Below are 17,642 nucleotides of genomic sequence, written 5' to 3'. Positions count from 1 at the left end.
AAGCATTGGTTCCCCTGGAACTGGAGTTATAGATGGTAATGAGCCACCATGTGGGTGCAGGGAACCTAATTCCATCCTCTGAAAGAGCAGTGAGTGATCCTAACTGCTTAGCCACCTCTCTAAGCCCCCTATAGTTTCCACTTCTTAGCTTACTATTTTGTATTTGGGAGCCTTAGTCTCTGAAAGGAAAGTTTAATATCTATCATCTGTCCATCAGGAACTTGTCTAAACCTTGATGAGCTCAGGCTGTCTGTAGGGAGAAACCTGATATCTACTTGATCTTCCCTGTTTGGAATGTGGACTGAGTTGGCAGTGCTGGGACCTTCTGAATGGAAATCAAATCAAATTAGGAAGATGGGGGGAGGAGGAGATGGTTAACTATGCTTCCAGGATCTCTGGCCTAAAAGGCATTGGCTTGTCTCCCAGTAGAGCCATCCTATAGCAACACAGGGTAGGTTACAACAATCATAGATACCACTCAGCCTGGGTTCACTCGGAGGTCAGTTTAGGGATTTTGAAATAGAAAACTGCATCTCTGGCCCTGGTTGTTAAGCTGTATCTAGAGACCCAACTGGAAAGGTCAGTTTGTCTAAAACTATAACTGGACATCTTATAACTAAACATGGAGGAAGTTAAACATATTTGGTGGCCTGTGGAGTCCATGACGAAGGAAGGGAAGGCTCTGGGGGTATTGAGAGCTAGTGTCCTTCCAAGCATCCTATAAACACTTGGTGTGGCAACTAGAGGCACACACAAGCATGCAATCTTCAGGTAATGTGGGCAGAAACTGAAGGGTCTCCTTCCTAGCCACTTCATCACTTAGTGTGCTGGTCTAAGCTAGGATACCTTCTGGTGGCATTAAGCATAGACCAGGGAACCAAGATCCAGGCTCCCAACAGGCTTTGCCCAGCCAGTCACTCCACTAACAGCAAAGATGCAGTAACTAGATTACCCCAGGCCCTGATGTTAGTGCTGGCTTTGTCCTCTACTCACTCACTGTCCTCACCCTGTCACAGGGATTCTGAATATAGCCTTCGTCCCCTTGGCAGGTGTGGCTGCACTCTAAACCTAGGCTGGTTAACCACCCCAAGAATGCAGGTAACTCAAGAGTGCAGGGCCCCCGGGAAGGAGACTGACTCCTTCCTTATATTCCTGAGTTCACAGCTACTCTTAAAGAATTGAGGCCAGAAAGCTTCTCATCACTGGTTTATTGATTTCAGCATACTATGACTTCTAAAGGAGGACTTAGAATTATTATACAACAGAAGGACTTAGCTCTGATTTTGGGTCCCAGAAGGCTGTACAAAAGTATGATAGGTGGGCAAGGAAGGGAAAGGGGATCCTATGAGGAGTTTAGTTGGCAAAGGAGATGGCAAAAACCCAGTTCTCCCCTAAGCCTTAGGGAGAGGAAGAATATAAGCCTGGGCCAGAGCAAAGCTCTGTCCTCTTGCACAGGGTCTCTTGTTTCCCAGTCACATAGACATGCTTGGCTACTGCAAAGTGCAGATCCTCCCTAGGGCTGCCAAAGCAGCTGAGGCTGTCTCTGCCCTCCAGATCCAGGTCTGCAGCTTAGTGAGGATGAGATCAGAGTTGAGCCAAACCTTTGGGGTCCGTGGATGTGGGGTCCTGTTGGGAGGGCTCAGGGACAGGAAGCCTTTGTCCCACATGCTGGTCAAGAGTGTCCACCACCTGCTCAGTCAGAGCAGAGATGGAACAAGGCCGAGGAGGCTGGACAGCCAGTGGTAGCTCTGCCCCTTCTCCCAAAGTTGGCCCTCCACCTGATGGAGGGCTAGGTGGCTGATCCTGGGAGTAGTGACTAGGTGGGGGAGGGACCTGGCCCAAGACAAGGGCAAGGGTCACAGGCCAGCTAGTTGAGGTGTGCTTTGGAGTACGCACCTTGTCGAACTTCTTATGGCTATAGAGCTTGTTTTTGTTCATGAACGTCAGCAAAATCCAGTCGCACAGAAAGGAGCCCTGCAATCAGCAAGCACCACTGGGTAAGGGCATATCAGCACTCCCTAACCCGCCCAGGCCCCCGGTGCATCTCTTACCACCCCGATGGAGGTCAGCGCAGTGGCCAGATTGATGATGGTAGGAATGAGACTGAATTTCCCTGCCTGTAGAGAACAAGCTTGCATTTAGTTAGACCTTCATGATAGGCTGCTGTGGCAGAAGTGTGGTGATCTATTGTGTACCCAGTAAAATTTGCCTGAAGATCAGAGAACAACAAGCCACTAGATCAAACAGATGCCAGGCAGTGGTGATACACACCTTTAATCCTAGCACTTGGGAGGCAGAGACACGTCTGGATCTCTGTGAGTTCAAAGCTACCCCGGACTACATGAGATTGACTCAGTCTAGGAGAGAAAACAGAGCCAGAAAGTGGTGGCACACACCTTTAACCCCAGCTTTTGAGATCTCATGCCTTTGCTTGGGAAGCACACATGCCTTGAATCCCAGGAAGTGATGGCTGGGTGGAGAAAGGCATATAAGGTGTGAGGAGACAGGAACTAGGGCCTTTTCAGGTTGAGGAGTCCTAGAAAAGGTTCCTTTGTCTCTGATCTTCGGGCAGATTTTATTAGGATGCACACTACATCACCACAGTGGGCTTCAGCTCTGCTACCTGCCCATGCACGATAACATCGATCCGGATCCCATAGGCTTTGATGAGAGTTCGACTGGTGGTGGTCCCGTTTATCTTGTAATACTTGGCAAACCTAGGGTTGAGTAAAGCAAAAGCGGTCAGACTGAACGTGGACACTCATCTTCCTCTCTTTGGGACCACTTCAGGTGGACCTACAGTCAAAGCAGACACCCGTGTCTACGTCATGACCCAAGCATTCAGAGGGCGAGGTACCTGAAGTTGTAGCCTGAGGAAGCAGGGTCATACTTGGGGTCCAGCCTCCGGAAAGAGTATTTGGGGTTGCACTCTGACTCAGACAAGTCCAGGTCACAGTCCCAGTTGATGATGACTCCAATGACACCACCCTGCAGAAAAGTGAGCCAAGGAAGGAGCATTGAGGGGCATAGAGCAGAAAACCCTCAAAGGGAGACAGTTCAGCTCAGAGCCAAAGGTTCAGGGAACGAGTGAATGTCTGGTATAATGAGGTACTAGCACCAGCCATGGGACCAGGTGTCAATAATTGAGCAGGTGCGTTCACAGACCATGATCACATTTCTCCCTTCTGCCTAAACAGAGCCAAGGCTGGCCAAGACAGAGAAGGAGCAGCTAACCGCAGTAAAACCCTTGTGGGTAGCAGATGCCGGCACCCACACTGTCCCCACACCCTCCCTCACCTTGTGTGCCAGTTCTGTGAAGTTCTCCCCTGCCTGCTCTACAATGAAGCCGAGCTTAAAGATGGGACAGTATGGATCAGAGTCCTGATCAAACGTGCAGTGCTTCAGGTAGTCACTCTTCTGGCTTGCAATGTTGCCCCTAAGGAGTGGCAGAAGACAGACCTGTACTGTAAACACCTGGTTTCCAACACAAGTTTCCACACTGCCCGGGCACTGTATTTGATATTACTCTGCCTCTCAGACTCACTTGGAGAACTTGAACTTGGGGTAGTGGATGTTGTTCTTGATGAGGATGGTGAAATTTGGTGCCATTTTACCCAGAAAGTGGCTGCAAAGGTCCAGACAGGGTTTAGTCTCCCTTCCCCCAAAGCCCAAGGGAGGGGGACACACTGTCCCTCTCCCGGAAGGACAAAAGAAACCAGCAGTGAAGTCTGTGGACCCTGCATACTTGTCCGAAGTTCCGTCTTCTACCGGGCACCAGGCTGACACCTCGCAGGTCTTGGAGTCCCCATGGTAATAGGGTACACAGTGCCCTGTCCGAATCCCTGCAGAGCACACACTGATTAAGCAGCTGAGGTCAGTGCTAACACTGTCCCCCACCCCCACCCGCCGCCGCCGCCTTCCCCACTGTCCCTGGTGCACACTGACCATTGCCTTGCATGTCCAGCTGCCCGGCGATACAGTCGTCATCTGAATGGCAGGTGGAACTGTGCACCTTCATGCTCTAGAGTTGAGACTACAGGTCAGAGGGTAGACTCTAACTGGCCTAGGGTTTCCCAGGCCACCCTCGACCCGCCTCACCTCTGGGCATGTTCCCAGGGTCTGGGAAGGGGTGACCTCGATCCTGGTGATGATGCTGACCACACTGCCCCCCTGGTGCAGAAATAAAAGCGTGGTGGGCGGGTCAGCTCACTCAGACTAGTCACACCGCTGAGGAGCTTGGGGCCTGGGGCAGGAAGCGCCGCACCTCCGGGGGCTTTACGTATTCCTCAACGTCCCACACTTTGTGCTCCGATATGGTGATCCCCTTGACTTTGGTGATGATGGAGCTCTCCGGACCTGTTTCGCTGTCCTGGTAGCTTTTCTGCACAATGAACACGTACCTGCGGGGCAGGGCGGTGCCGGCTCCGGAGGCAACCCTGGAGAGAACAGGGCGTCCCTCTCCTGGGGCCCTAAGGGCTCCCGCGCATGCCTCCAGCTAAGGATCCCCTTCCTCCCGATTGCCCACCATGCCCCGGCCCGCGCACCACACGAAGTAAAGCAGGATGAGCAACTGCACCATGCGGTGCACGAACCCCAGGCGCCGGTTCCGCACCACGATCACCTTGGGCGTCTCGTAGTCCCAGAACGCGGACCAGCAACCCCGGGCCAAGCGCCGGACCATGGCGGCCCCTGCGGGAAGCCGGGGCTGTGCAACGGCCATGGCCCAAGCTGCTCAGTCCACCAGAGCAGCCTGAGGGCCTCGCACCCGCTGCTCTCCTGGGCAAGCCGGGGGGTGTGGCCTCGTGCCCCGCCCATTGTGACAGTAGCAGTCTAATCCTTTTTCAAAGCTGATGGAGTTGTGTATCCCCGTCTCCCTGAAAGCTGCAGGTGCAGCCGGGTGCGGCTTAGAATGCATCCTGGTGGTTGGTGGGTCGCAAGTCCAGCTTTGTGCCAAGGAGGGCGGAGAGGCCAGGCCAGCCAAGAGAGGCCCGGGTAGGCGCCTAGAGAGCTCCAAGAAGAGTGCCACATTGGGAAAGTGCAGCCCTGTCTCGCTAGCTCCACATTTGAGGCTCAGAACAGGACCCCATAGCGGGAGGGGGGCCGACAGCGTAGCACTGTGTTGTAATTCCGTTTCCCACCCCCATCCCCAAAACCAAAATTGTTTCTTGGTAACTGATTAGGTCTCCCCTGAGCCCAGGTTATTTGAAGCAACACCAGACATCTTAGTATGTCACAGGGAGATGATTTTAAACCGTCTTCTTTTATGGAAATAAGATGCACTTAGCATATAAACAATCCAGTGGGTGTAGTCCATGCTGAATGTTGTGCAGTTCCCTTCACTGGACAATACAAAACATGTTCTCCACTCCCAAAATAAAACCCCTACCCATGAAGCAGCTATTCCTGTTCCCCATCCTAAACTCTCATGTCTCAGGATTTTTCTGTGACATACAACACTTATGTCTAAATTTATCATGTGCTAGTATTTCAGGTGAGGCCAGAAATAGTTCCATCCTATTGGAAGACCCAGGCCTGTAGGTTGCTCCATCTCTTTGTTGTTGTTAATAGTACAGTTGCAGAAGCATGTACATATTTGAACTGTTGGATTAAATCTGACCAGTGCTTAATTAGCAAAGGCAACCTAATTTAGAACAAACAGCTGAATGCATAATTTTAGAGAATGTTTTGTAACAAAAGGCTTGGTCTTAGCCTATCTCAGACCATTAATTCAAGCTGAAATCATCAAGCTGAATACACCCTCCTGTTTTCCACCAAGGACCTCCACTGATCTTGCTGCCATGATTTGCGAGTCATCCTTTCTCAGCTAAAGCCTGATTTAATTTGCCTAAAGCTAAGCATAGTGGTGCAAAACCAGGAATCCCACCACTTGGGAGACTGAAACAGAAGGGTCATAAGTACCTGATACAAAGTCAGTCATAAAGAAGTAACAAGGAGTGCTGGAGCTTTACCTCCGAGTATCTTAGTGGTGGTGTACTTCCACATGTTTGTGAGCCCTTGGGTTCAGTCTCCAACCCTGTCCCTCGACACAACACACACACACACACACACACACACACACACACACACACACACACGATGCAAAAAAAAAATCTCAAATGAATGAACAGCCCACACATTCTAGAACAGACAGAAGCATTGATAAATGAGAACAACGTGAGACTATTAATCAGAGGTGGAGTCAGCACCAGACACAGGTGCCTGACAGTGGAATCCTGGGAGCTGAGAAAGGAGGACTCTAGGTGCCTATGGAGTTGTCCTTGGGAAGGGTGGCCATCAAAGAGCCAGTGTCCTACACACCCACTAGGATCGTGGCTAGTCCTGGAACAGGCAGACAGCAGGGAAGCTGTGGTGGTAGACTGTGTCTATGCATAGAGGTTCTGTGCTGAGGGGTGGGGCAGGAAGCTAAAGCAGAGGCGAGTGGAGCTACCACTCAGAGACTGGAGGGCTGTTTCCTTGGCTAACTAACAACCTCTGCTTCAGGGCTGACGTCTGTTCTGGAAACTGCAGTTTGGCTGGTCTCGCTCTGCACAGAGGAGCAAGTGGATCCGAGGCAGGGAGGTAGGACCTCTGGGTACTCAGCACTACTACCAAAGACTTCTCTCTTTCCCCAGGAAAAAGTCCTATTAGTCTGTCCTGGATGGGTGGAACCTGACAGGAAAGAGGAGCTAGTTAGTTTCTGGTCTACCCAGTGGCTGCAATTATCTCTTTCCCCTCAAAACAGAGTGAAAAGTTAATTGTATAATGGCTTCTTCTAGGGCAATGCACAGCCTGAAAACCCTGTTTTATACAATATGGAATAACTTAGAGAAGGGTGTAGCCTGGTCTCAAAGGTCCCTGGAAAGCTCTCCATCCCCCCACAGAGCATCTCTTCCCATTAAACACTGCCTTTCTAGGCCCTGGCACCACCCTACCATCTGTCTTGATGGAGTTGATGACTCCAGGGCCCTCACGTAAGTGGGGTCATACAGTATTCGCCCTTCTGTGACTACCTAATTTATTCAGCATGGTGTCCTCAAGGCTTTCCTGTGTTGTGGTGTGTATGTATAGAACACATCCATTTATTTATCTTTTTTTTTTTTTTGAGACAGGGTTTCTTTGTGTAGCTTTGGTGCTGTCCTGGAACTCGCTTTGTAGACCAGGCCGGCCTCAAACTCACAGAGATTCATCTGCTCTGTCTCCAAAGTGCAAGTGCTAGGATTAAAGGCGTGCACCACCACCACCCAGCCCCATTTATCCTTGTATCTATCAGTAGTCCATCTCTCCAGCCACATGTGGAAGTTTTGTTTTTTTTTTTCCCCTGGAGACAGGGTTTCTCTGTGTAGCTTTGTGCCTTTCCTGGAACTCACTCTGTAGACCAGGCTAGCCTTGAACTCACAGAAATCTGCCTGGCTCTGCCTCCCAAGTGCTGGGATTAAAGGCCTGCGCCACCACCGCCCGGCATGGAAGTTTTTTAAGACAAAACTGAGTAGGATTATATCAGACATGTTGAAACAATGAGTCCCCCCTCCCTAACAATGGCTTTTTTTATAGTTTTTTTGTTTTGTTTTGTTTTTTTTGAGACAAGTTCTCACGTGCAACCCTGGCTGGCCTGCAACTTGATATGTAGACCAGGTTAACCTTGAACTAACAAAGATATGATTGCCTCTGCCTCTTATCTAGTACTAGGATTAGAGATTTGCACCACCATCTCTGGACCTCCCTCTTGCAGATACAACTAAATGTAGACCCTTCCAAACAGCTGGTACCCAGGCCCGTGGTCTAATCTTCCTTTTATGCCGCCCTGCTGGTAAAGCGAGCTCAGATCTCACTAGGAAACCTCTGTGGCTCCCACAAGTGACATTGTAAGTAATCACACTGGGCATGTTTCTTATCTTCTATTAGACTGGAATGAGGGCAGAATTGTTCCATTCTGCTCACATCATGGGGAAGATAGGAAAGATGTTCTATGGTTCATCCCACCAGCACACCACGCTTTGTCAACTCCGAGCAGCCTCTGGCATGAGAACAACCCTCTCACAGATAGCAGTGATAACAGCAGAGAAAACAGAAAAGTGACTCTGAAGATTCAGAGGTGCAGAGGAAAGAGATACTTGTGGGCAGAAAGGGAAGCACTATGTCTTGTTCTTGAGAGAAAGGCAGCTGCCACATGTTATACTTCTCAAGGCCATAGAAGCCAGATGTGAGAAGGGAAGGGGAAAAGGCATGTCCCAAAGTCCCAAAATTCTGCACATAGACTCTGCCTGAATATCTGGTAACCTTTGCACTTAGCAGTTCCCTGCTTGTGCCATACACACAGAATCAGACTTGGACCAGCCCAGGCCCATTAACTGCTTGTTGAGATGAATAGACACTGTTCTTGGAGACAAAGGAGTCCAGGCCATCCACAGCACATCATTCAAGGTTTAGGGCACACCAAAATAAAAACACACAAAGAAGCAAGGGCCATGACCTACAACAAGAACAAGCTGAGCAGAAACAGTTCAGGAGAGTGTTGTATGATATTTTGTTTATCTTCTGACAAATAAAGCTTGCCTGGAGATCAGAGGCTCCCTTTTGGTCTGAGGATCCAGAGAAGTAAGAAGTCACTGGTAGCCACTCCTTTGCTTCTCTGATCTTTCAGGTTATTACCCCTATATTTGACTCCTGGTTTTTATTGATAAGACTAATTAGGATCACGCGTCAGGAGCTATGAAGTTCTCAGTGCCTATGAGGAGGCCAAGAAGGGAGGAGGATGGCATGCTTCTGATTTTACACTCCTTCATTTGGCCTCTTTCTTTCCTGACTTTGCCTTTCAATTCAAAAAAATATTTATTAGGGTTGGAGATTTAGCTCAGTGGTAGAGCACTTGCCTAGCAAGCACAAGGCCCTGGGTTCGGTCCTCAGCTGGGACGTGGGGGGACAGCACAACAACAACAACAAAAATATTTATTGTATGTGTATGAGTGTTCTGCCTGCATGTATGTCTGTGCACTGTATGCATACCTAGCCAGAAGAGGGCACCAGATCCTTTGGAACTGGAATTATAGCCAGTTGTAAAGCAGCCATATGGGTTCTGGGGAAAAAAAAAAAAAAAACACCAAAAAACTGGGTTCTCTGCAAGAGCAGCAAATTCCCTCTTAACCACTGAGCCATCTCTCCAGCCACCTCCCCCTGCTATCCTTAAACTATGGGATTGCAGTACAGGTCATTCTTGGCTCTCAAGAGCCTGCCTTTCATAGGATCAGCTTCTCTCAGATCACCAGTTACCTTTTTTCTTTAGATGCTGAGGACTAAACCCAGGGTCTCACACATGTTAAGCAAGAACTCTAATCTCTAAACTACATTTCCAGCCCCCCCCCCCTTTTTTTAAGTTGCCTAGGCTGTCCTTGAATTTGTAATTCTCCTGCCTTAGGCTCCCTAGTAGCTGGAAAGAGAGTTGAGCCCCTGGGACCAGTTCCTCTGTTCTTCTTTGATGACCAGCATTGCACCTGGAAATACAGATAGAATTTAGGTAGTTGGATGTAATTTCCCTCTGCACATCAACAACTCTCTGCCCAAGGCTGTGGTCCTGCAAATACCATATGGGATGTTTCCTTGTTCTACTAAGTGACTGCCAGTAAAAGCCCGGAGGCCCTTTGCACAGTGTTCACACTGCAGCAGTGAATGTTCTGCACAACCACATGTGGAGAGTGACCAGAGGCCAGGATGTGACATCCTTATTGGTAAAGACTTGAGCACTAATTGTCACCTTTCTTCATCTTAAATAACTTAGTTATCCCATGATGTTAGGGAGGTCCTAGTTTCTATGATTCTGTTATTTAAGTCTAGCATATGTTTTAAGTTGATCTTGTCTGGAAATTTTCTAAATTTTCTTACTGCTTCTATTATTCTGTTGTCTATTAGATTTTTCCCTTACCATTCTAACAAGAAGAGAAATATGTCTTCCTCATAATTTAATTTAAAAAGTCCTGTGTAGCTTCTTGATGGCCACTGGGTTCTGGCCTTTTCCCAGGCCATGCCCAATCACCCCAGACAAAGCTGTCTCATCTGTCTGTGGAGAGGAGAGCGATGCCAGAGAGAATCAATGGTCATATGCTTAGTGAACATCTGAGTGCCATAACATGCCAGACAGAGGGATAGGGCTTGGCTCCATGGAATGAGCTCCTAAGGAGAGCTGGAGATGTGCACAAACCAAGGTATTGGATCCCTTACAGTAAAACAAACAAACAAAAACCCACATGTACCACAAACAGGGTTTCTACATGGCCAATCAGAGAAGGCTCCTCTGAGAGAGGCCTATGGGAACTTGGGGGAAAGCAAGCTGGAGCTTGAAGGCCCATACATCCAGACATACAGGCAAACTCTCCATTTTAACAACAGATACTTGCTTAATAAGCTAATGACAGTAGCCATTCCTGATGGTACAGAACTCTAATCTCAGCCCTTGAGAGGCCGAGACAGAACGATCATACATTCGAGGCCAGCCTGGGCTACTATATTCAAGGCTGGCCTGGGCTACTACATTTAAGGCTAGCCTGGGCTATACTTTGAGAGTCTGCCTTAAAAAAACAAACACAAGGGACTGAAGAGATGGCTCAACAGTTAAGAGCATGTGCTGTTCTTGTCGGTGCCCAGCACCTACATGGTGACTCACAACCATACTTCACTTCAGGTCCAGGGAATTCTACGCCCTCTTCTGGAACTCCACAGATACCAGGCATATATGTGGTATGCACACATACATGCAGGGAAAACACACATCCTCATAAAATAAATCTTTTTTAAATTAATTGCTTGGAATAACCCTTCAATGGGATGAAGGGTTGTTTAAAGTCCAGGGTCAAGCTGGAGGTACAGCCTAATCAATAAAGTGTTTGATGTATAAGCATGAGGACCTGAGTCTCATCCCTAGAACCCACATTAAAAAGCTCAATGTGGCAGCATTCTCTTGTAATTAGTTCCAGTGCTGGGGAGGCAGAGACAGCCCAGGTTCCAGTGAGATACCCTGTCTCAAAAAACCAAGGTTGATTATGTCCAGAGAACCAAGGTTGACTTCTGGTATCTGCCCACAGGTGCGCGCACGCGCACGCACGCACGCACACACTCTAAATAAATAAATAAATAAATAAATAAATAAATAAATAAATAAATAAATCTTTAAAAATAAAGTCAAACTTCCATTCAGTGTTAAAAGGAAGTGAGCTGGCTGGGCAGTGGTAGCACACATCTTTAATTCTAGCACTCAGGAGGTAGAGGCAGAGGGGCAGAGGCAAGTGGATCTCTGTGAGTCTACAGCCTGATCTACAGAGCAAGTTCCAGGACAGCCAGGAATACAGAGAAACGCTGTCTCAAAAAACAAACAAACAAAAAAGGGAAAAAGGAACTGAGCTATCAAATCAGGAAAAGACACAGAAGATCCCTAACCTAAATGAAATAAACCATTCTGAAAAGCCACAGACTGTGGTTCCAGCTTGAGCCTTCTGGAAAAAACTGAACTACAGAAACAGGAAAAGAGAAAAACCAGAAATAGTCTTGGTGGACAGCGGGAAGGATGAGCTATGTGGCAAAACATAAATGGAAATATGGGTTAATTTAAGTGTAAGAGCTAGTTAGTAACAAGCCTGAGATATTGGCCAATCATTTATAATTAATATAAATCTCTGTGTGATAATTTGGAAACAGCTGCCCAGACAGGGAAACTTCTACCTGCATCTGGTACTAAATGTGGGGCTGAAATTTCCACATAAAACCTGACAAGGCTTAAAAAAGGGTTCTAGACACACAAGAATAGAGTCAAGTGTGTCTTCTTGGTAGGTGTCTTTTCTCTTGGGTGCTCTGTTTGCTGGCAGTGAACAGAGGCACAACTCCTTTAAAAGAAAGCTTCCTGGCTTGGTGCTAGTGGCAAAAATGGATGGCTCTTTTAAGAGGTCCTACTACCAAACGCTTATATGGGGCTCTTTTAAGAGGTCCTACTACCAAACGCTTATATGGGGCTCTTTTAAGAGGTTCTACTACCAAACGCTTATATGGTACACTACTCTGGGTGGCATGGACCCAGAAACTCCCTATAGTTTGGGCAGTAAACAAGGCTCCCAGAGCTGGTGATAAACATACCTCCATCATGAGACTAGCCTCTCAGGGACTGGCGACTGGGGAGGTGGGGAGGCAGTACCAGCATGCCACGATCTAAGTTATACAGCAGTTTTTTGTTTTTTTTTTTTTTTTTTTTTTTAGCTCATGCAGACAAAAAAAAAAAAAAAAAGGTTACAGATGCACAAAGGACAGATTCAGACAAAGAGCTTCTAAACAGGTCATAGTGTGTTTAAAAATACATGTAGGCTTGGGATAGAAAAGAAAAAAGGAGGCTGGAGGGATGGCTCAGAGGTTAAGAGCACTGGCTGCTCTTCCAAAGGTCCTGAGTTCAATTCCCAGACCCCATATGGTGGCTCACAACCATCTGGAATGAGATCTGGTGCCTCTTCTGGCCTGCAGGGATATATCGGGGAGAACACTGCATGTATAATAAATAAATAAATCTAAAAAAAAATCCCCACTGTTATTAAAAAAAAAAAGAAAAGAAGGGTAAAGAAAGTCCTTAAAAAAGAATAAAGTGCCGGGCAGTGGTGGTGCACACCTTTAATTCCAGCACTCGGGGAGGCAGGGGCAGGCAGTTCTCTGTGGATTCAAGGCCAGCCTGGTCTACAGAGAGAGTTCCAGGACAGGCTCCAAAGCTATACAGAGAAATCCTGTCTCAACCCCCCCCCCCAAAAAAAATAAAAAAAGAAATAGAGTAATAAAAAATATAATAAGCCACATAAAGATGGAAAATACACAGAGAGTCTGGATTATGTATATTGTTGTGTTGTCTTTAAAATTTTTGGCAGCTGAAAGACCTTGGATTATGAAAACTGCTATATTAAACCAACCTATATATTTTAAAATTATCTTGACTTCAAAATTTAAGTCAAAAGATGTGTTACTTTGGGGGAGAGGTCATGCTTTTATTTCCACAGGAAGTGAGAGGCTGTGGATTCATTTCTGGTTAAGAAAAACCAGGTTTAATCGAGGAGGACTCCCCTGAAAAACCTCCAATGGGAACAAATGGCCCAGATGATCCAACACTTCAGAGTGCCTCTGTTGCAGTTTCCTCTGAGTTCTGCATCCAGAACAGCTTCCAGGCTGCTGGCTAAGATGATCTAACCTCACAGCATACTCCAGTCAGGACTTGACCATAACCCTAAATTTTCTCAGGGCTCCTCAAAGATTACCAGCACTCCCAATCAGCAGAGAACTATGCCCACATTCTCAAAAGATGGGTCATGGATATTTATTACCATTTAAGGGGGGGGTGGTGGGTACAAGTTGTTATTGCTAATAGTCAGGAAAAAGGCTGAACAAAGGAGATTAGATTCAGGGATCTTGTTTTGAAAAGAAAATGGGGGTACGGAAATGCCGGGTAGTTGTGCACATGCCTTTAATCCCAGCACTTGGAAGGCAGGTGGATCTCTGTGAGTTTGAGGCCAGCCTCAAACTGGTCTACAGAGTGAGTTCCAGGACAGCCAGAGCTATTACACACACAAAAAAAAAAACAAAACAAAACAAAAAAAAGGTAAGATAAAAGGGTACATTATTGAATCTACTTTAATCCAAAAAATATCTATTAATCTTAATTATTTTATATTGGTATGTATTTTGGCTTATTGATACAAATTTAAAGTTAATTTTGTTATACTATATGTATATTTCTACTGTTGTTTAAGGTATTATGTTTATACAGATCATTTAAAAATGTAATGCATAATTAAGGAATACAGATTAATAGTTATCTATAATAATCAAACTTATAGTCATATTAGGTATGTTTCAAGGTCATACATAAACAGGCACATTGAGATAAATGGTCTTAAAACACTTCAAAGACCTACATAATGTGGCATTTAATGTTTAATAACCTAAGGCTTTTCACGACAATGAGACATGTCTGCTCCTGCTGGTCCAGTTTGGACAGTAACTGTCAGCAATTGAAGCAAGGGCAGTTTCTAGCCCATATGGCTAGCTTTTGCCATAAAGAAAACAAATTCCACACAGAGTTTTTCAATGCCCATTATCTTTTCTGAAGTAGATTGGTGCTTTGCCACTACCACCTGGCAAAATATGGGTTTATTTAAGTGTAAGAGATAGTTAGTAACAAGTCTGAGCTATTGACTGAGCATTTATAATTAATATAAGCCTCTATGTGGTAATTTGGAAATGGCTGCCGGGACAGGGAAACTTCTGCCTACAGGAAGGTGAGCAGGAACAGCAAGTAATTCTCCGTGTGATGTGCTGATAGTGAACAGTGGATATATTATTCTATATTTGTCCAAATCTGAAGCATGTGACTGACAAGTGTGAGGCCCAGTGTGAACCTTGGATTTGGGCAGTAGTGTGTGTGTCCTTGTATGTTCATTGGTGTAATCACCCCACCCCCACTAGTGTGACACAGTACTAAAGAGAAAAGGGGACTAAGGAAGAAAGTAGATGTGTGAGAAACCTATTCTCTTCACAATTTTGGGTTTGTTTTGGTTTTAATTTTATATTTATTTATTTTTGTTTTTCAAGACAGGGTTTCTCTGTGTATTCCTGGCTGTCCTGGAACTTGCTCTGTAGACCAGGCTGGACTGGAGCTCACAGAGATCCACCTGCCTCTGCCTCCCAAGTGCAGGGATTAAAGGTATGTGCCACCACTGCCTGGATATTTATTTTTATTTTACGCACGTATCCAGAATGCATGTATGTATGCCATGTGTGTGTCGGTACCTGAGGAAGTGAGTAAAAAGTATTAGATCCCCTGGAAATGGATTAACAAATGATGGTGAGCAACCATGGAGGGGCTGGGAATTGAACCTGGGTCCTCTCCAAGCTATCTCTCTAGCCATTTGTTTATTTATTATTTATCTTGAGGCAGAGCCTCACTATGCAGCTCTGGCTGGTCTGAAACTCACAGAGATCTTCCTGTGGCCACCTCCCAAGTGTGTGGCATACAGTTTTTTTTTACTTGTTTGTTTGTTTGGAGAGAGAGAGAGAGAGAGAGAGAGAGAGAGAGAGAGAGAGAGAGAGTCAAGTAGTCCAAGCTGGCCTCAAAGTTGCTATGTGGGTAAAAAAAAATAATCCTGAACTTCAGATCCTCATGCTTCTACTTCCCAGTGCTGGGAGTACAGTCATGCACTGTCATGCCATGTTTATGCACTGCTGGGGGTCAAACTGAGGGCATTGTATATGCTAGACTATCAGTCCACTGACTGAAACACAGTCCCAGGCCTTATGCACAATTTTTTTTCTGTAAACCCAAAACTGCTCATACAAATACATTTAATTAATTAAAAAATACATTTAATTATTTATAAAATCTATTTCATAAGAGAAAGTACTGGGGAGGGAAGGGGATATTTTGCTAGGTGCCAAGGGCAGGGCCTACTCCATACAACCCCGGCAGGCCTACCGCGTGATGACTGCCGTGGTGTGGAAGCTGCTGCTGCTGCTGCTGCTGCTCTGGGATGGACCCACATTCCAGAACAGGAAGACAAAGATGACTTTAGCCTACGAGGTGAGCTCAGGCCATGCCTTCCCACTGCGTGCTTATTAGATAGAAGGCTGGAATCTAGTTCGCACAGGCCTATGGCAGGATGGGGAAGCCAGGGCCTCAATGGTGCAGAGGTGACGGGCCTGGACCATCTGGGCAGGCCCAGCGGGGAGGGATTTGAGGACACAGACCATGAGTTACACAATCATAAAGATATCTGAAGATCTATACCCCACTGCTGCATCTGACCCTCATGTAACCCCATGTATCAGGGAAGCCCCAAGGACACAGCAGACTGGCAGAACGCTCCTGAAGGCAAGGTACAGTCTCCCATGACTCCTTTCTGGGCAATGTGATATCCCTGGTTGCCTTTGTGCACACCTCCAAATCACACAACGCTATTTCCTGTTGATCTGTAATTCTCTTCTCCGCCTTCTCTCCTGTGTGCCCTGGTGTGGCTCCTCACTGACCTCTGGCTGCAGTCAACTTAGCAGTTACCCTGCCTTTAACCTACAGCCAATATGCTGGGTTTTTGTTTGAGGGGAACGTCCTGGTCTTCTTCTGCTAGCTTCTGGTGAGCTAACTGTGTAGCCTTGGGAAAGTGATTGTCCCTGAGCATCAGTTTCTTCATCTGGCACCAGAGGTGAGCCAGACCACACCAGGTTTGTGTTCAGTCCTTCCTGCCTATGCCCTAATGCTCTGCCACTTGGTCCCTCTTCTGTGCCTCAGTTTACCTCCTGTGCACCTATAACAGATACTCTTGGGGGGGTATTAATTAATTATTGAGACCAGGTTTCTCTGTGTAGTCTTTGCTGTGCTGGAATGCACTCTGTAGACCAAGGCTGGCCTTGAACTCAGAGATTTGCCTGCCTGTGCCTCCTGAGTGCTGGGATGGAAAGTGAGCACCACTCCTGCTGGACTCACGCTCTCTTGCACTCTCTCCCCACTCCTCACCTTCCCTAGTACCATCTACCTTTTCTGTCTTCCCCTTTTCCAGGTCAGACTTGAGTTGAAGAGTAGTTGATTTAAGGAAGCCGGAGTGGGTAGAGGCAGTCTGAATGGAGAGTCAGTTCTGGGGACTGGGTCTGCCCAACTGCCCTGGAGTAGGTAACAGAATCTGGAAGTTTCAGAGGACCAGAAAGATGTGTGAACACAATTCCAAGTGTCAGAGCATCTGCTGTGTCATAACAGCTTGAACCCATAGACAATCTGCACCCCCCCCAAGACCATGTGTGCCCTGGAGGAAGATGACTGGGGTCCCTAGTGACATCTAGAGAGGGAGAGAAACCAGCAAGGGACACTTTCTGGCGACTCCTACCTGCTTTTGGATGAGCTTGACGAAGTGGAGCCTGGGGGGGGGGGGTCAGGGGGTCCCCAAGGGTGGTAGAGGGAAGAAGGTCTCTGGCAGCACAGAATGCTGGTCTCCTGCTCCCTCACAGACCAATGGGCACCTCTGTGAAGAACACTCAGAATGCCGCAGCAAGTGCTGTATCAGGACCAGCCACAGGCCAAACAAGTTCTGCTCAGCCAAGTCCATCTTCTTGCAGTGTGTATCTTGGCGCAAGGTGAGCATGGAGCAAGGGACAGGTGAGGGGCCACTCCGTGGGGGCGGGGCCCCTGGTGAGAGGAACAACCTCACTGGGGCTATCTGACCATCTCTCTCCAGCAAGAAGGGGACGAATGCCAAAGCCATTCGGAGTGCTGGAGCCTGTGCTGCCTCCCACTGAGCGAGGACAGCACTCCCCACTGCACAAAGAGAACCGGCCTGCTGGCCTTGTGCCTGCCCCTGGTAAGTTGCCACCCCAACCCCCACCCACTGAAGCTGTAGAGGGGAGGGGGGTTGGGGGTTGTGTGTAAAACCAAATCCCACCAACAGAGGGCACAGTGGCTGCCTGTAGTTAGTGTCCATCTCCTCCATAAAGTGGAGGAGACAGCTGGAGCAGACTCGGGGAGAGGGGGGCACGGTTCCTGGACCAGGCACTGAGCCCTCTGGGTGTGAAGATACGCAATGATAAAGGCCTGTTGATCCCACCTGGAGGGACCAGACATTTGCAAGCCAGGAAGCAGCTGGTGTTGGAAC

General features: G+C 47.4%; 2 protein-coding genes across 3 annotated transcripts; one reads left to right on the top strand and one right to left on the bottom strand.

The window, feature by feature from the left end:
- Nucleotides 1-1,195: 1,195 nt before the first annotated feature.
- Nucleotides 1,196-4,800, bottom strand: P2rx2 (purinergic receptor P2X 2). Of its 2 annotated transcripts, XM_036172224.1 has the most exons (12): nucleotides 4,545-4,800; nucleotides 4,265-4,400; nucleotides 4,099-4,170; nucleotides 3,946-4,021; nucleotides 3,746-3,842; nucleotides 3,545-3,625; nucleotides 3,298-3,436; nucleotides 2,858-2,988; nucleotides 2,624-2,717; nucleotides 2,052-2,117; nucleotides 1,897-1,974; nucleotides 1,196-1,689 (listed from the first exon to the last, which is right to left on the bottom strand). In XM_036172224.1, exons 1-12 carry the CDS (start codon nucleotides 4,718-4,720, stop codon nucleotides 1,585-1,587), a joined length of 1,251 nt encoding a protein of 416 aa, XP_036028117.1. In that variant the 5' UTR covers nucleotides 4,721-4,800; the 3' UTR covers nucleotides 1,196-1,584. The 2 variants fall into 2 exon arrangements, with proteins under 2 accessions (XP_036028117.1, XP_036028115.1); XM_036172222.1 differs by having other exon boundaries at nucleotides 1,196-1,974.
- Nucleotides 4,801-9,680: 4,880 nt separating this feature from the next.
- On the top strand, nucleotides 9,681-17,574 carry Lrcol1 (leucine rich colipase like 1). Its single transcript, XM_036171679.1, is given in 6 exon segments — nucleotides 9,681-9,743; nucleotides 15,509-15,586; nucleotides 16,693-16,743; nucleotides 17,002-17,127; nucleotides 17,229-17,351; nucleotides 17,485-17,574. Coding segments are annotated over 6 exon segments (531 nt in total).
- Nucleotides 17,575-17,642: the final 68 nt, after the last annotated feature.

This window comes from Onychomys torridus, chromosome 22 (assembly GCF_903995425.1).
Source record: "Onychomys torridus chromosome 22, mOncTor1.1, whole genome shotgun sequence".
Taxonomy (NCBI): Eukaryota; Metazoa; Chordata; class Mammalia; order Rodentia; family Cricetidae; genus Onychomys; species Onychomys torridus.
Note: the sequence above shows the minus strand (reverse complement) of the source record. Positions and strands in the feature narration are given on the sequence as shown.